This window comes from Zeugodacus cucurbitae, chromosome 2 (genome assembly GCF_028554725.1).
Source record: "Zeugodacus cucurbitae isolate PBARC_wt_2022May chromosome 2, idZeuCucr1.2, whole genome shotgun sequence".
In the NCBI taxonomy this organism is placed as follows: Eukaryota; Metazoa; Arthropoda; class Insecta; order Diptera; family Tephritidae; genus Zeugodacus; species Zeugodacus cucurbitae.
In genome coordinates, this window is record NC_071667.1 from 52,608,312 (window position 1) to 52,627,558 (window position 19,247).

The window sequence follows — 19,247 nt, forward strand, 5'->3', positions numbered from 1 at the left end:
TATCTAAGATTATATGCCGAACCATTTCTGTTACAGAGACACATTATTAGAAGAAAATGATTTTCTCTGAATTAAATTAAGATATCTGATAGATTTACCGAAATTTTCGGTGAAGAATTACCATAAGACACTGAGTTCTGCATATCCGATAGCCAGGGTATTGAAAAGTTATAGTCCGATTTAGACAATTTTTTCATTAGCGATACCACGGATCTTATACAGTATTTGTGTACATTTTTATTTCGCTATCTTCATTCGTTCCTTATGTATATATTATAAAGTGAACGAACCAGATGGAATTCAAAATTGAGTTATATGGGAAGTTGTCGTCGTTGTGAACCGATTTTATACATTTTCCACACGTGTCAAGAAAATATTATATACCGAATTTCATTGAAATCTATAGAGTAGTTCCTGAGATATGTGCGATAAGTGGGCGATGCCACGCCCATTTTCCATTTTGTTAAAAAATCTGAGTGCAACTTCTTTCTGCTATTAAAATTTAGTGTTTCTGGCATTTTTCATTAGTGAGTTAACGCACTTTTAGTAATTTTCAATCTAACCTTTGAAACCTAAGGGAACCGACTGCAGATAGTTTGGTTTATATAGCTATAGAGGGCCACGTCCACTTCTCCACATCCAAATATGCCCCATCATAGGGCGATCCTTTGCACCAAATTTTATTTCCATAGCTTTATTTATGGCTTAGTTATGGCATTTTATGTGTTTTCGGTTTTCGCCATTTTGTGGCAACTTTTGTTGCGAGAGTATAAAAATCATAAGCTACGGCCATTCGCCGTTAGTTCTGCTTTTTCCCGCCTGGATAAGAAAGCGAAGCGAATGGGTCTGGTGGTGAACGAGGACAAGACGAAATATCTCCTGTCATCAAACAAACAGTCGGCGCAGTCGCGTCTTAACACCGATAATAATGTCAGCCTTGAAATCCAACGCAGAATCAATCTTGCCAACAGGTGCTACTAAGTCCTCTCTCGACGAACAAAAACCAAACTCTACAAGTCTCTCATCATTCCCGTCCTACTTTACGGTACAGAAGCGTGGACGGTGTCATCAGCCGATGACACGGCACTAGGAGTTTTCGAGAGAAAGGTTTTGCGCAAGATTTATGGTCCTCTAAACATTGGCAACGGCGAATACCGCAGACGATGGAACGATGAGCTGTATGTGTTGTTCGACGACATAGACATAGTCCAACGAATAAAAAGACAGCGGCTACGCTGGCTAGGTCATGTTGTTCGAATGGATGAAAGTGCCCCAGCTCTGAAAGTTTTCGATGCAGTACCCGCTGGTGGAAGCCGAGGAAGAGGGAGACCTCCACTCCGATGGAAGGACCAGGTGGAGAAGGACCTGTCTTCACTTCGTATTACCAATTGCCGCCAAACTGCCAAAAGGAGAGATGCGTGGCGCGCTGTTGTGGACTCGGCTATAACCGCGTAAGCGGTTTCTACGCCAGTCAAGAAGAAGAAAGTAAATATATAAATATATATAAATATATTATTATGTTACATTTACGTATATAATATTTTTAGTTAATTATATATTTCAAAGGTTTTTGTGGAATTATTTACATATATGAATTTATTACATATGTGCACATGCCCTTTAATATCAAAGGGGCGGACCAGTTGACAATCGGCGCACCATGAACCTTTTCTATATCATACGTTCTCTGAACCCTCTCTATATCATACGTTCTCTGACGGGAATAGAGCCGAATATTACTATAGAAGTATAGATAACAATGGAAATTCACTTAACCCCTTCAACACATCCGTACCAAAAAAAATCAAATTTTTCGTTCGATTATACTATATTTAAATTTGTGGATATAACTACATACAAAGTTAAGCTAAATAAACTTTAAAATATTTTAAAGAACTAGATAATTACCATTTTTTATTTATAACGAAGGCTCCTGACTAGTTGGCAAACATAGAAATCTCAAACAAATGAAAGTAAATAATTTACAAAATACAACAGTGAGAAGAATCTCAAAACGTGTTTCGCAAACTTATTGATATAAAAAATATTAAAAAATTTCGCTTAGAACATTTTTGGTAAACATATTGAGATTACAAATTGTCAAGTGCGCATACATTTTGAGAAAATTGGAATTTGTGGCATTTACAATAATATTATAATATTAGGGCATGACGAATCAATTATATATATAATTGCATATGTATATGTATATTGAACACAAATATACTTGCATGCACAATTCAATTATATTATATACAGACTTCACAAGATTTTTTCTCGTCATTTTTCAATTGTTTATAATTATATGTATGTAGTATAATATATATATATATATGTATATGTATTTACTTTATGTTTGATTATATAAAATGTGTTGATTGGTGTTTTGATTACGTTTCAACCTGCTTTTTTAGCATTTTTTGATGTTATTTTTATTATTATTAATTAATTTTTGTTTTTTTTTGGCTTAATTGTTAGAAGAACTTTGATTTCGTTACCACAATAATTTGCTTTGCTCACAACTTTTAATTTTCACATATTTTATGTAGGTAAAATGCATGTAATTTTCTTTTATTTTTTGGGTTGTTGTTGCTGTTTCTAAGCTAAATGTCACAATTCACATCGATATCAACAGGCTAGTTGTATAATTGTATGTAACCATGTAGATCAATTGGAAGTATGTATGTATGTACATATGTATGCATTTAGTATTTAGTATGTATATAAAATTCAATTCGCTTTCCACAATTCTATGGCAGTTTGTATATATTTTGCTTCGATTAGTTATTTCTTGCGTCTAATGCATGTCAGTATGTCGGCATATGTGTTGCTTTGTCAAATGTAATGTCATAAGTAAAATATTTCGTTTTTTTATATATTTCCATATTCGTTGAGTGTTTATTTTTTGGTAATTTTAGTACATAGCTGTATATAATTATATTTTTTCTTGTTTAAATTTTCTTAAACAGCGCCGATTTGTGTTTGTGTTTTTGTTGTTGTGTATTACTTTTATACATTTAACATGTTTATTGACCACCGTTATGTGCCGTTAGTAACTCACTTGTTTTAGTACAATATTGAAACTGAAGTAATTTTTGTAATTTTCAAAAAGTAATGTTTTTGCTTTTTTTATGAAAGTTTGTTCAAAAATATGCTTATTTTGTTTAAATTAACATAATATTTTTGCTTAAAAATATTTGTAAAAATGTTCGTGTTCCTCGATAGTTGATTCTAAGTAACGTGGTCAGAGTCTGATTTATTTACAGAGGACTGATCTCGCCTACAACAACAACCACCATCACAAAGAAAGACTAAGAGTACATATGTAGTATTTCCAAATAGATTCAAGTGGTTAGGTGGGTTTTAGACGTTTAAGCAAGGGTGTTTTTACAATTTTTTTCTAAATACGGTGGAACTTCTCTAACTCGAATCATCAAATCAAAAAAACTTCGAGTTAGAGAGACTCCCGAGTTATGGAAGCAAATTTGTATGAATTTTGACTTCTATTGCCAATTCAATAGTTTGAATTATGAAGAACTTCGAGTTAGAGAAGTCCGAGTTATGGAAGTTCAACTGTATATACAATTCAACAAATCAAATATACATACTACATATTTAAATAGTATGTATTTTGTGAAATTTTTATTAAAGAATTCCGAAAACTCAACGTTGGCACCTTATCTCCCATGATGTGTTTAAAAAAAACAAGTAAGGAAAGGCTACATTTTATACTCTCGCAATTTACTGATATAGTTTTATTTAGATAACACACAATTTTACCCATAAATTCGGCATAAAGTCCAATATAATAACGAAAATCATCATATATAGTGTATGAGGGTTGAGGTAATAAAAAATCTGAGTGCAGCTTCCTTCTGTCATTTCTTCTGTAAAATTTAGTGTTTCTGACGTTTTTCGTTAGTGAGTTAACGCACTTTTAATAATTTTCAAACTAACCTTTGTATGGGAGGTGGGCGTGGCTATTATCCCTTTACAAAAGATTTTATATTGTGTAATGGAGTACGTAAGAGAAAAGACTGCAGAAAGTTTGGTTGATATAGCTTTATTGGTTTGCGACATATTCACATAAAACTTACTTAGGGGCGGGCCACGCCCACTTTTCAAAACAAATTACATCCAGATATGCCCCTTCCTAGTGCGATCTTTTGTACCTAATTTCGGTTTTAGCAATTTTGTGAGCGAGCAGTGGACTGATTTCGCCCATTTTCAATACCAACCTCCTCACGGTCCCAAGGAACATGCGTACCAAGTTTCGTTAAGATATCTTAATTTGTACTCAAGTTATCTGTTGCACGGACAGACAGACCTACAGACAGACATCCGGATTTTAACTTGTCTCGTCATCCTCATCATTTGCCGTGGACATCATAACTCATTATAGGTTGGTCTACAACCAATAAACCAAAAATATTTGTATTTAAAAAATAACATTTGTATTAAAAAATAAAAACATTTTTTTGAAAAATTTTCGTCATATATTGGTTCGAAAAAAAGTTGCAATAACAAGATCAAAAATCCTACTTTCATTAACTAGATAATGTTATTCTAAAGATTTGTGCAAAATATGAACAACATTGTTTCAAACGATTCATTAGAGATATCGTGTACACCGACATAAAAAATTGAGTTTTGAGAAACCAGCATTTCAATTTTTAAATTGAATCTATCTCTTAGAATTTTACACGGTTTGAGGTGCGTTGATCACGCTCCCTTTAACAAAATGTTATTCTAAACCCGAAAAGAGTTCAAATTTTACTGGATAATAATTATTCACAATTATGCTCTAAATCACTCTGAATTAAATTATAAAAGTAAAATAATGCTATATATATTTACTGAAAGTGTATTAAAAGCTCAACAATTTTGTATATTATTTTTGATCGGCTCGAAATTTTGTTATAGATTTAACATACAAAAAATATTTATTTTTAGTTTAAACCGATAATTATTTTTGACTCCAGCTAATTATACATATTAGATAAATTGAACATTACAATTTTCATATACAATTACCTTTTGCAAATTTAATTACTTTTTATAGGAAGCTTTATTAAAATTTATTGCAAATAATAAAAAAATAAACTATTTAAAAAAACTGAGGTTTTGTATTTATTTTAAACTTTTGGTGAATATTTTTCAGATCACTGCTGCTAAATACATGAAATAATAATAATATTAGCTTTTAGTGATTTGACACTAATCTCTCAAGAGTGGCCGTTGTTAGAACAAGTTTTTAGTTGATTTTTTTTAGACTGATATCATTTCCATATTTACATATGTTTGATTGTGTTAAAAAACAGTTTTTTTTTCGAAAATTTAATGTATAACAATTTCTATTTTGCACTTTGCCCTTAAAAATATGGCTGTTGTAGCTTCAACACGTGGGAAATACTAAATAATTGAAATATTTATATAATTAGAAGTTCTAGCATTTTCTGTGAAATATTATGTTAAGCCGTTATATATATAATTGCCTTTTAGCCATACAAAATAAAGAATGATTAATTGAAATAGTAATAAAAACACATAATTGGCTGCATGCACTAAAATGTATAAACTATTCTTAAAAAAATTGTTAATCTTTATGATAAACTGTACTAGAATATAAAACATAATTTTATTACGGACAAAACTATTGAAGCTTTGTAAATAAAATCGTTATTGCAGTACTAACATTAAACTAATCTCACATTCATTTCTGTATACAATTAGTAAAATAAGCTTATTTGTTAATTTAAATTTAATTTAAAGTTAATCGTAAAATAATAAGGCCTATAAAAAGTATAAAATAAACGCAGAAATCATTTAAAAGGAATACTATACAATTTTATTTAATAAGATTTTATAAGTTATACGACTATTTGAGTGGGACCTTCGGCGTTGTTTTTAAACATTTTATTGCGTTCGACACAAGTAAGTGACTAAAGCAGTCTTTTAGGCACTGGCCTGATGTAACGGAATGAACTCGTGTTTATAAGGGACAAAGGACTGGGAAGTGTGTTCTAAAACTATTTTGAAGCAAAACCACTTAAAAAAATAAAAACTGCTAATGAGTTCACACACAGCTTCGCAACAGCAAAAAAATGCTGCTGTCACTAAGTTGACAACCCTTTGTTTTTAATAATTTTTATTCGGGAGATTGAGTCATAGACAAAAATTTAATTCTCCGATTTTCGAAGTTAGCCCCAAAAATCGAAATATTTCAATTTGAAGTTCGAAAAAACTTTATTTTTTTTTTTAAGTTATACATATGTGACCTGGTATAAATAAAAATAAACAAAAAAGTGAAAATTGATTTTTTGACACCTAAGCCCCCTTTCCGTAGACCAGGTCACATATATATAATCTACAAAACTTTTAATTTAATAGTATATAAAATTTTTGACTAAAAAAATCTTCGAAAAAACTAAATAATTTATATATTGAAAAATACTGAACACCTTATAACATCTGTCATATAAGCTTGACGTAATCTATTTTTTTGGATTTTTTAGCAGCTATATCTTGTAGTTAATAATACAGTTGAACTTCTATAACTCGAACTTCTATAACGCGAAGTTCTCTACAATTAGAATTCTTGAATTGGCATTAGAAGTCAAATTTCATACTAAAATCCATAAATCGAAGTCTCTCTAACTAGAAGTTTTTTTGTGGATTATGGTGATTCGAGTTAAGGAAGTTCAACTGAAATTGTATTAAAAAGTCTTGTTTCGAACTTCGAATGCAAATATTTCGATTTTGGAGGTTAACTACGAAAATCGGAGAATGCACTTTTCTTTACTTATTCCGAAAAAAAAAATAGTTTCGTCCAATACCCAGAAAAAAGCTCGATTTTGCCGTATAGTGTCAAGAGTGTGCCTAACTAAGCTAACTAAGTGATATTATTTGTGAATTGAGACGGCAAAAAAATAATATCAGATAATCCTTAACTACTTTAACATTTCGAAATTCCAATGCTAATGTGTATAAGTGTGTGTTTTTACTTAGAGGACTTTGGATTACGTTACATAGATATTTTACAAATTTTCGACTTTCGAACACAATTGCAATTGCAATTACAGTTATGTTTTATTCATACGTTACTGCTGAAATACAATATTAGTAAAAGTTTTTCGCGCTTATGCAACTAGTAACTACAAACGTTACGCGCTAAACTTTAGTGACTTACAACAACATATGTTCAATACATTCCAATTCATTTGCATATATGTAGGTATGTTTGTATGTATGTATGTATATTATCTAAATGCCGTTTGGCGTAATTTAATTTGGTATCGCTTAATAAATAGCATATAACTGAGTTACATTTGTATTTGCAACAACAGAATAATGTGCGCTACTCCCCAATATCAACAACAACATCATCGCTGCTCGTAGGCGAATTCAGTTTGCGCATGCGCATTGTTGCGCGCATGTTGGCAGCAGTGCGCATGAATGTGTGTTGTTTGGGTTGGCGCTTTGCTCACGTAATCCTCGCTCGAATCGTTCGTTGTCGACTGTTCGTACTCATACACATTACTGCTGCTGCTATATACGCTTTGGCTGCCGTAGAGCGTGGACTGTATGGGTGACTCAAAGTGTACCGCACGCGGTGACAACTCGTAGATCGGCTCCGGTTCCACGGTGAATGTCAAGCCGCAGGAACAGTGTTCCAGTAAAGGCGCAGACGTGTTGTCCATTGGTGTGAACTGCTTGGGAAGCGGTAATAATGGTGGCAACGGTGGCGGTGTGACCAGTGAAGACATGGACGAAGATGCATGCACCACTGCCTGCTCAGTTATGGTAGTCGCAACTACTGAAGAGGTTGATGTTATTGCTGGATACTGCTGTAGTGGTGGGGGTGGTGTTGGTGGCGTCGGTGAGGAGCGACAGTCGTGACAATAATGAATGCTGTTATAATGATTGTAGCGCTGATGCATATATGTTGACGTTGATGCATGCAATGGATTTGTGCTGGTGGGTAGTGATAATGAGGTGGCGGCCACGCTTGTGTTTGTGCTGGCACTGACACTTGGTATTTGTATTTTGCATAGCCGTCGGCGTAAAGTCTGGCCAGCTGCGTGCGCAATGTGTTGTGTGTGGGTGTGTGTGCGGAGTAATGGCAGCGGTGGCGGCGGTGGTGGTGGTGTGGGTGTTGGTGAAGGCGTTTGTGTTGTTGTTGTTGTGGATGAAGTCTCAGTTTCGGTCTCAGTCGTTGTGCTCGAAGGCAGCGGTAGCGGCGCAATAGGTCTTAGTACCGGCTGATGGCAGCGACATATTGCAACTCAAAAAGTGCCGCCATCATTATGGGTTTCTTTGGCGGCGTTAGCATTCTCGGCACCGCCGTCGTGCGTTTTAGGTGTCGTATAACTATCGTTGTGCGTATTGATGCCGTTCGTTTGGCGATTCGTATTGCTATGATTATGATTGCAATTTTGTTGTTGCAAATGATGTGGATGCGTTGGTAGATGTGAGTGTGCATGATTGTTGATTGTGGTATGATTTTGATTTTGATTTTGATTTTGACTTGCTTTGGGTATTGGCGAGTGCTGATCTTCGAGCGACGAGGAATCCGTTGTGTTGGCGACAATATTCAATGATTTAGGTGGTATGGGTGGTGGCAGCGGCATTGGTAAATCTTCGATATCGAAGGAATTCGCGGAGTGTTCACGTTGATTTATATTGAGTGGTGTGTTGATGGTGTAGGCGCTATCGAGACTGCCATTCGATGCCATGCGACAGTGGTCGCGGTGATGCACGGTGCTCAACGAATTGCTGGATGACTCTTCGCTTAGGTTATTCAAGTTATTCAACTCGTGTGAACTTGTCGTTGAGATGCCGGAATCGCGAAAATCATTTGGACCATAGCCGACCACATTCAACTGTTGCGTCTCACCGACGCTCGTTAGCGAATGTGGTGGTTGATCCGCCTCGGGATCGTCGAAACTTATATCTACCACAGCATATTTTTGACCGTGCTCATGCTGTTGTTGTTGCTGCTGCTGTTGATGGTGTGCGGATAATGGACGTCGTGGCATGGTGCCAGGCGATGGGTATTGGCTGCTCGTGAAATCATTTATTGCAATCGGATTGGAGGCGCGTTTGTCGGGTGTTATGCCACGCGGTGGTAGTGGTGGCGCGCTTGGTGAACCCAACTGATTGGGATTACGTTTGGGCGGCACCTCTGGCCCGTCCGTGCTACCCATAAAGTTCTGCGAACGCGGACGATTCGGCACAGGTGGCACTTTGTCACGCGTAATCTCCGCTGTGTTCATGCTCTCATTGCTCAGCATTTGATATGAATTATTTATAAGCATTGCATTTGCCGTTTCAACTGGACGCAGCGTGTCACCGGGTCGGGTATAAATGTCATCATGCTCGTACACACCATAATAATTCGAGGATCCAGCATTTGTGTTGGGATTACCCAGGCTCATAGTGCGATTTTCCGTAGGTAGTGGTGGCAGTGGTGTATTCACTATGCTCTCCGAATGTTGACGCTTCAAACGACCTAGTCCCGATAGACTTTGCTTGAGCTGTGAGAAGCGTTCGAGCAGACGATTGTGCAGCGGTTGTACGCCTTGTGGTGCCAGTGTGCCGTGCAATTCCAAAGCTTGCTCCAGCACTTGTATTTGCTCCAATATAAGCGCTTTCAATTTCTGAACATTTGCTTGTTGCCCATGGCCTTGTGGCGATTTCAGGAATTGCTCGGCGAAGAATGCCTCTTGATATTTACTTATACCGCCCATTACATTGGCATCTATTATGCCCTGCAAACGCATGGAGAATGGATTGATATTGCGTTTCGGTTCGCTGCGATACTGTACAATCAGATCCCACAATTCTTTGCCGACATTATTCATGGTCTCGCAGGCGAATTCCACGGGTGTGATCTCATGTACTGTCTTGTGTTTCACCTCGAACCAACGTAATATGCCCGGCAGTGGATTCGATATTTCGAGTTTTGTGCGTTCAATCCATAGTGATTTGAATTCGTTATCCTTATCAATTGGACCCTTGTAGATGGGGCGATCATAGATGAAGCGCGTTACGTCGTTGACCTGGTGTAAAATAAGAAATATAACAGTTATATATGCAATTTAAAACAATTTCGTATATCAAGCTAAAAATATGCTCACCTCATAGAATCTAGCAATTTTCTCAGGCACCGGCACCATTGCCGTCTTCAACGCCTGCGCATCACCAACTGGTCGTACATTACTAATCTGTATATATTGTTCCGGTGCAGTGAGTATCGAGTTGTCCGGTGGACTGTTGTTGGTCAAAATCTGTGCTGTAGGAAATTCGGTTTGCAGGCGTTGTGTGAAAGCGCCAATTCGTTCGTACTCCAAACCGCGATAGACAAACTGTTTGTTCTGCAATTTTAATACATTATTATATTAGTTTACTATATAATTACTAAGATGACATGAAGAGTAAACACTTACCCGCACAAATAGCGGAAAACCCAGACCATAGAAACCAACGCGGAAATACTCCGGCTCCGGCCGCAATTGTGTCAAAATATTTTGAAAGAATTTCGCCTCCAATATAAGTATCTCACTGAGCTTATTATAGTCGAAGCGACGTGTTTCGTAGAGCACAGCCAATTCTTTGCATAACGGTATACCCTTCTCCCAACATTTGCCCTTGTCGAAATATTTTAAAATCTGCAAAAAAAGGGGGGGGGGGGGGTTACAATCCATATGAAACTAATGGTATTGTATATTGGTATATTGGGTATTTCACCTCATGATAAAGTCGCTCTTTGCGCTGCCACTCTGGCTGGCCAGTGTTATCGCATGGCGCAAAGCACAGTGATTCACGATCCCAACTAAGCATGTTAGCATAGAGTTTGAGCGTGTAGCCGGCCTCGGTATAGTTTTCGGCTTGCAAGTGCAAATCGTGCAGTTTGTAGATATATCTGTAAAGAAATAAATATTAGATAAATATGATTTATTTTATGATATTGAGCTTAAAAGTTAAAATTTTATTTTCAAATATAATTAACCTTTAATTAAAGGTTCAGACCTACGGTATTTAGCGCCTATTTTCATTCATAATATTATTATTTTATTTCAAAATATTTTATACGCTCGCAACAAATTTGCTAAGAGAGTATTATAGTTTTGTTCACTTAATGGGTGTTTGTGAGTCATAAAATTAAAGGAGTTAGATATAGGGTTATATATTAGTTCGGCAAATATCTTCCTTCCGCTTTTTGGCTCTTTATTCAATGCTTTATAAAAAGCGCCAGACCACACACTTCGTTGATGACTCGTCAGAAGCTACGGGAGCTCCGATGGGAGGTTTTTTCGCATTCACCATATAGCCCAGACATAGCTCCAAGTCATTACCACCTGTTCCTGTCTATGGCGAACGCCCTTGGTGGTGCAAAGTTGAACTCAAAAGAGGCTTGTGAAAAGTGGCTGTCCGAATTATTCGCAAAAAGTTATCGTCTAGATGGAAACAGATTATTGAACGAAACGGCGCAAGACCAAAAAATCGGAATATTGCCAACCTAATATCAAAATGATCAGGACCGGATGTCTGTCTGTCCGTCCGTCCGGGCAACGGATAATTTGAGTACAAATTAAGATATCTTGACGAAACTTGGTATACACGTTCCTTGGGACCACGAGAGGGTTGCTATTGAAAATGGGCGAAATCGGACCACTGTCCCGCGCCCAAATAGGTTTTTCGTATATATCTCGCAAACCCTTAAATCTATATCTGGGTCAAAAATCATATCTCAGGAACTACTCGACCGATTCGAATGAAATTTGGTATATAATATTTTCTTGGCACCCAGAAATCGGTTCACAACCACGCTTACTTCCCAATACTGCATTTGAGCTGTGGCCTCACTTGTGGAAAAATTGTCGAGATCGGGCTATAACTTTTTAAGACCCCGGATATCGAACGTTTTTTTTCATCGAAAATATCGGTAAATCTCTCAGATTTTTAATTAATTCAAAGGGAATCTCTTTCTTATAATAGTGTCTCTCTGTATCCAAAATCGTTAAATCTTGGTTAAATTCTGGTCATAACTACCCCTAGCTCCCATACATGGGCGACCACAGGGGGGGAGAGAAAACAATTATTTCAAATTTAAATACAAAAGTACATACATATTTTTTAATAATTTTTTGTTCAATATTATTATAATTACAATGTATACAATGCGAATAAAGAAAATTTCCTTGCGTAAAATAACTAAAAGGCATCGGCTTTGGACGGCCAATCACTCTAATAATAACACTACACAACACGTAAAATTACACTGGGGTGCGACATACATTTTCTAGTTAATTTGGGGTCGCTGATTACGAATATCAACATTAAAAAGCTGTGGTTTGGATCCTAATAAATGCATCGGACAGGGTTATGATGGTTGTGCAACAATGGCTGGCAAAGATGGTGGAGTGCAAAAAATTGTGAAATATTTTTATAAAAAAGCTTTGTTTTTCCATTGTGCTTCTCATAAGCTAAATTTAGTGATCAATGATTTGAACAGCGTTGCAGAAATTCGGAACACGACAACTACTATTAAGGAGGTAATTATATTTTTTCGGGAATCGCCACTTAGGAGAAAACATGTCCCAAATTTGCCACTTTTATGTGAAACTCGTTGGTCGCAAAAGTATAAAAGCATAGGTGTTTTCAAAAATAACTTTGTGGCCATGACAGAAGGTTTAGAAAAATTTTCACTTGAAGGAAACCAGCAACAAGGAAAAGTGCTTTCGAGCTGATAAGTTGTGCAGCTAAAAGTACATTCGTTGTCTGTCTGTGCATCATTTCACACTATTCAGCAATCTTGGAGCCAACAGCAAATTTGTTCCAGAGTAAGCAGTTGGATATACTTACCATTGCTAACCATATAAAACGGATCGTGCAATTAATCAAGTCTGATAGAGAAACAGCAGACAGCACTTTTAAATCCAATTTTGACGAAGCTACAAATATTGCCCTGCAACTTGGTTTTGAAATTAGCTTGCCAAGGATTGTTGCCCGTCAAGTTTATCGTGCCAATCAACCAGCAACGACTGTAGTGGAATTTTTGAAGATTTCAATTTACATTCCGTATTTGGACTCGTTAATAATGGCTTTTGAAAATCGCTTTTCCGATCAAAATAATCCTGCTTTTGCTTTGTCATACCTTCACCCAGCTGTATTTAAAACAAAAACTAAAGCAGAGATCGACCTTCAAATATTGCCTGGTTCATCTGTCATTGGTTTGTTCTGTATGATTTTTTTTATTTTTTAATTACTCTTTGTTGAGCATACACAGAAGAGCCGTAAATGACGACAAGCAATTTATTGATAAGGTTCTCACGAAATCCGCGGAAGAAAATAGAAGGCTTTTATTAAATTAAAAAAATAAAAATAGATTTGCCCCCTTTTAGTCATTTTCTGCGGACGCCCATGCTCCCATATACCTTATATTCGAATTATCAAACTTCCTGTGGGCTTTATACCGCATATATCGGTTAATATGTGAGATATCTTAGAAAAATTAGGTATAGATATAGTGTACTTTGGTGGTGAAAATTAGTGAAATCGGTTCAGGAATTACCTCAGCTCATTTATACTATATATGATGATTTTATTCTATTGGACCTTATGCCGAATATATGAGTGAAATTGTGTGTTATGTTAATAAAATAGCATCAGTTAATTGGGAGAGTATAAAATGTTCGGTTGCACCCGAACTTGTCCTTTCCTTACTTGTTTTATATATAATTAACCTTTAATCGAAGTTTCAGACCTACGGTATCTGGCGTCTTAAAAAGGGTATATTTCGAAATATCGTTTACTTTTACTTACCTTAAATACATCTCCTTGCGATTGATCTCATTTTTATAGAAATTCAATAAGTTCACCGTACAGGACATACGCTTGTCACGATTCTCCTCGCCCTGCATAACGCTGCGATAATCCAACAGGCGTTCCAATAAACGAGTCACAGACGCTATGAATGCAATACCCGAATCTTTCCAATTGGGATTCTCCGATTGTACTTTCTCAAGTAAGCTAAATAGAGTGTAATGTCATTATTTTTTTACAGTTAAATACAAATGTTTAACAATAAAAAAATTTATAGTAAATATGACTTAAAGACTTGTAAAATTTTCAAAAATGTTAGTCGACGAGATTAAAGCTATTATTTTTATTAAAATATAACAATTTTATTAAAATTGTATAGTTAATCAGCAAGACACATACATATATATTTTACCGTTAGTAGACAAATTTTTATATTAATTAATTTATTACTTTTTGCTTTAACTCTTCTAGTTTTTTTGAGCATTACTACTTTACAAAATGTTATGACAGAATTTTACAATGAAATGTTAGCAAATCATAAATAATAGATAGATATACTACAATAATCAAACACAAAAAGTGATGACAGCGAATGAGTTGATATTTTTCACTTACACCAAGCTTAGATGCTCCCTTCGTTTGGTTGATTGCATTTTGAATTTATTAATTGTATGCATAGTTAACATGTTTTTTTTTGTTTAATAGGCGATTTGTAGGCGATGGACAGACATTTAACATGATAATGATTAGTATAAAATATGCATATGTTTACGTACATATATACAATATATTTGTTTAAAGAGACAAATTAATAGTTAAAAACAAAAAACAAACACAAACACATACACAACAGCAATATAAATAAGTTTAGCTGCGCGGAATAGGCTGGAGCAAAGTTCAAATGCGTATAAGATTGTTATGTTATATAACGAATATTCGATTTTTCATAAAGTCCGAGATTTGAATATGAACTGTTTAGCAATTTACATTAATAAAGTTAAACTCGTAAGAAGCATTCTCTCTATACATTTTTTAAGGACGAGTTGGTCAATTTGGTATCCCGAACTAGAGTAAATTTTATAATCTGAATTCAAGTTTTTGACGAAAGCTTTGTCAGGCGGTTTGGTAAAGAATTAGTTTGTGAGCAAGTGTTACGGGTTTAAATGAGGTGACTTCTTATTCAACATTATTTCGACTCTTATAATACGTCTTTTGTATTCTGTTTATGTGAATTCGATGTACCTTCAGCAATCAACTGTGAAAGCTATAATTTTGCTAAGATATCTTATATATAATATTTACCGATAACTAAGGCATACAGCCCACAGGCAGTTTGAAAATCCGATTATAAGGTCGGGCGCTAGAGGAGGTATTGACTCGATTTTGGCAAATTTTGAGACAGAGCGGAACTATTATAAGGTAATAGGTTCTCTGAATTTATTTAGAATATCTGAAAATTTTCAGATATATATGTTCGGCTCAAGATTAGCCACAAGCAATGATGAAAAATACAGTCCGATTTCGGCGCTTTTAAGACCAAAGAAGTTTTGTTCCGATATTGTCACTGAATTCAAAATTGTGTTATGTGGACAGAAGGCATGGTTGTGAACCGATTTCGACCATTTCTAATCGGTAACATTAAAATATCAAGGAAATATTACGAACTGAATTTCGTTGAAATTGGTCGAGTAGTTCCTGAGATATAGTTTTTAACCAATAAGTGGGTGGTGCCGCACCCATTGAATATTATAAATTTAATATAAAATTAGGAGTTTCTGGTTTTTCCGTCAGTGAGTTAACTATTTTTAAGCAGTCCTTTGTATGATAACCACGATAGGTGTAGTTATAATCTGATGTCACCCATTTTCATGCTGTTTAATAAGGTACCTAAGGGACATGATAGTAGTTTTCGAGGTATCCTATAAGAGGCGGAGCCACACCTACTTTCCCTAAACTGTTTTACGTATGCCTTTCATGGTTTCAGGGAATTTTTGCACCAAGTTTTATCAACATGTCTAAATTTTCACTACAGTTATCGCGTGCACAGAGGGTCAGACAGACATCTGGATTTGGAATCTATTACTTTGGTATATACATCGGACAAAATAAAGTGCAATCAAAGAGGAAACCGGATGTGCTATGAGTTATCTAAGAGACTGCAGCCAAAAGAGGTTTCACACACAGACAAGTCTGGAGGCAGGCCTGCATTTCATCATCAGGAGTTGAAAAACTGGTTCCATTTGACTGAAAAAGCTCCATTATGGCTCCATAGGAAAAACTTTTCGAAAAAGCTGAAGATATGTGCTTGAGTGATTATATCTTCGAAAAGCATACTGATGCCAAGTCTACGAGCAGGATACCATAGATACTTTTATTGAAATAGTGACTTATTAATTGGAGTGACCCACTCAAACATTCAATTTATTTTGGGCCAAAAAATTCTATTTGAGGCGCAGGTTAACATTAAAATTTTCTGTTAAAGGATGCAACAATAAATGAAACATTGAAAAACTTAACTGCCAGTATGCCAAAAAGATAGGCAGAGGACATCAAAAATAAAAGAGGAAAAGCCAAGTGTTAACACACAACATGGGCAACATGTTGCGAGAGTATAAAAATAGGGATCTGCCAAGTCGGCAGTATTTCTTAAAAATAATTAGGGAATATTTTCTGTTGCGGGGGATAAACAATATACAATTTCACTCCAGCTTACTGCGCATGCTAATTGAAGCAAACATTTAATAGCTATTTTTTTTGTAGAGAGCTTACATTGTGCTGAACAGTTCACGATACTCATCATCGCCCTTATTTTCACTGATTAGCAAATCCAACTTATCGATAAGTTCACTCTCCACTAAGCGGAAGGAGCCGCGTGCGCTCTGGAAATAAAATATTTATGTTGATGCTTGCTAAAAAAACAACATGTGCTTACTTGTTCGCACTGCATCATGTCGTAGAACACCGTGAGGGTCGCCTTTCTCAGCGCCTGCTCTGGCACGAGCGTCACCTCTAAGAACGGCCCAACCATAGACGGTATAAAATGTAATTTCTGTTCGCCCAACTGTGACCACATGCTTAGTATCTGGAAACCCATTAGAACACGCATATCACCATGAGTATTCAAAATCTTTCGGCGTTTTGGTTCGCGATATTTTTCCAATTGCAGTGAGGGCTGTGTCAGAAATGTTACAGCCAGACTAAAGTAGGACCACCAAAGTGGCGAGTCAAACGATTGCGGACCGAGAAAACGATAGACTAATGGTTTGGCGAACTCCTCCAAGGCTTTGCGCAACACATCATTGCAAGCCAATTTCATGATCAACCAATCCATCGGGAAGACTTGCCAATCCTGCGAGAGCAACTCCTCGAATACTAGTAGAGACTTGCTGAGGAAATCTTTCAAATCACGTGGATCCTTGTTGGGACTCAATTCGTCCCAGTAGTGTTTGTAATGTGTCTCATCCAGTAGCTGCAGTAAACCCAGCAGGCAAGCGACCAATTGTGGCAGCACAGTGTTGGCACCTTCCATCATTATGCTTATGGTCTTTATGAGTATGCCAAGAATGTTTTTACACAACGAATCCAGATCATGTTGCAAAGTGTTGGTGACCTTTTCGCGTTGCTGACGTTGCAAGTCATAGAGGTGATTGAGAATTTCAGATATGATTTCGGCGCACAGGCGTAGCTCATCACGCCGACCCAGATGCATGCGCAGGTGTTTGCAGGCAACCGAGAGGACTACAGTGCGTGAATCTAGAATAAGTGCAAGAATGACAGTGAAAAAATAGTTGTAGTAGAAATAATATTGAAGCTTTTATAGACGGAGCTCGCCGACTCACCATCTTCGTGAAATAGCTCGCCAGATACCAGATCCTTAACGGCATTCAGTTTCGCCTGTATCAGACGCACGGGTGCATCCCTGGGTATGGCGTCCAGCATATTGCGCGCCAACATACCCAACTCCGGCGCCGGCAATGTGTCTTTCAACTGTTCCAACACCACACCGGTGGAGTTTAGCAGCGCCTCTTGTGTTGGTATGATCACATCGTAGGACGGCACTGCCAACATACCGTTAAGCGCTGTAAAGAGTGAATGCAAATCTCTGCGGAATGAGTCCTCGTATTGACCACCGGTAGCTCGTGCAAATAACTTGCGTGACTGTATAAGCAATTTGAAGATATATTCCAACGAACTAAAGCATTTCTGAAATGGATCGGGATGTTCGGCCTTGGTCATGAACACAGCCATATGCTCAACCGATGTAATCAGTCCCTTATAAACGAGCGCGGCAGCGAAATGATTCTCGATGTAAGCGTTCATAACGGGGCGAAAATGTTGGAATTTGTTGCTTTGCAACACGCTAAAAATGCTGACGAGCACATGAAAGACCAGACCCGAATGCTCAGTGCTGTTACCCTCCTCATTGGAGAACATGGCGAATAGTGCATCGAGCACATCTTGTAGGAATTTAACCAGCTCCTCGTCGTTCAAACGCAACACACCTGTTAGTGAATCTTGAATTGTTTCGGGATTGGTGCGCCATTGGAGTAGGGACAGCAGATCGGCGTTCTGCGTAAGTTTCGTTGAACATAACAGTGACTTAACGACAAACACTTCCTTCGAACTACGATGGAAGATGGAGCTGCAATCCACTTTGGCGTGTGGATCCTTCGGTTTGCTTGGCAATTTCAGATAATTACCAGCATGCAATTTAGCTAAATCCTCACATTTGTAGACGTATAACTCGTGCTGACCATCGGTGAGTGTCGCACCACTGGGATCCATAAGACGCGCAAAGCTGAAACCGAAGAGTTTCGGATCCGATTTGTCGCGCGTCGAACAATGACGGAATTCGAAACGCACGTGCGCGGTGGAGAACTTATCGATGGGCACACTTAGACGTAGCATTTCATTCCAACAGGGTGAGTTTTGGTGATATAAAATCATGGATTTGTAGTAGCTCTGCGAGTCCATGCCCGATGCGCCCCACAAACATTCCGTTAAAATATTGCCAGCTGTATCGAGCACAACCACAGTAGTTAGTATATTTTTTGCGGTATTCTTGCCGCCACGCTCGAACTCGGCGCGTTCCAGCGTGATAAAGAGATCGTTGCGTACGTCGCCGGGCATGATGACATCGGGAAAGCCCATTTTGCGTGTGATAGTCGTGCCTTGAAAGAGTAGCGGTTGCTCTTGACGCGCCTGCCCAAGTCCGCCGTGCAAGAGCTTCAGCGAAACTACGATACCCTGTGTATTTTGATTCCCTGAGGTTATTGGCGAGAATTTGCCAGTTGATTTCTTAATGATTAATTCGTGCAGTTGATGGAAGTCTTTCTCTTCGCATTGGTAAATCTATGGAGAAATGTTGGTTTGGCAGGGGAGTGTGGAATAATAAGAAAACATTTAAAAGACTTTCTAAA

General features: G+C 37.1%; 1 protein-coding gene across 2 annotated transcripts in view; it reads right to left on the reverse strand.

The window, feature by feature from the left end:
- Positions 1–8,285: 8,285 nt before the first annotated feature.
- Positions 8,286–19,247, reverse strand: part of LOC105213561 (dedicator of cytokinesis protein 3) — a 77,874-nt gene continuing 66,912 nt past the window's right edge. Inside the window, exons 7-15 of one of the 2 annotated variants that reach the window (XM_011186474.3) lie at positions 17,667–19,179; positions 16,760–17,580; positions 16,597–16,706; positions 14,443–14,460; positions 13,828–14,034; positions 10,750–10,924; positions 10,449–10,670; positions 10,140–10,376; positions 8,286–10,061 (exon numbers count right to left, since the gene is read on the reverse strand). In XM_011186474.3, the coding sequence (XP_011184776.2) occupies positions 8,286–10,061; positions 10,140–10,376; positions 10,449–10,670; positions 10,750–10,924; positions 13,828–14,034; positions 14,443–14,460; positions 16,597–16,706; positions 16,760–17,580; positions 17,667–19,179 (5,079 nt within the window). The remainder of the gene's footprint in view (positions 10,062–10,139; positions 10,377–10,448; positions 10,671–10,749; positions 10,925–13,827; positions 14,035–14,442; positions 14,461–16,596; positions 16,707–16,759; positions 17,581–17,666; positions 19,180–19,247) is intronic. The other variant, XM_011186475.3, reaches the window with a different exon arrangement.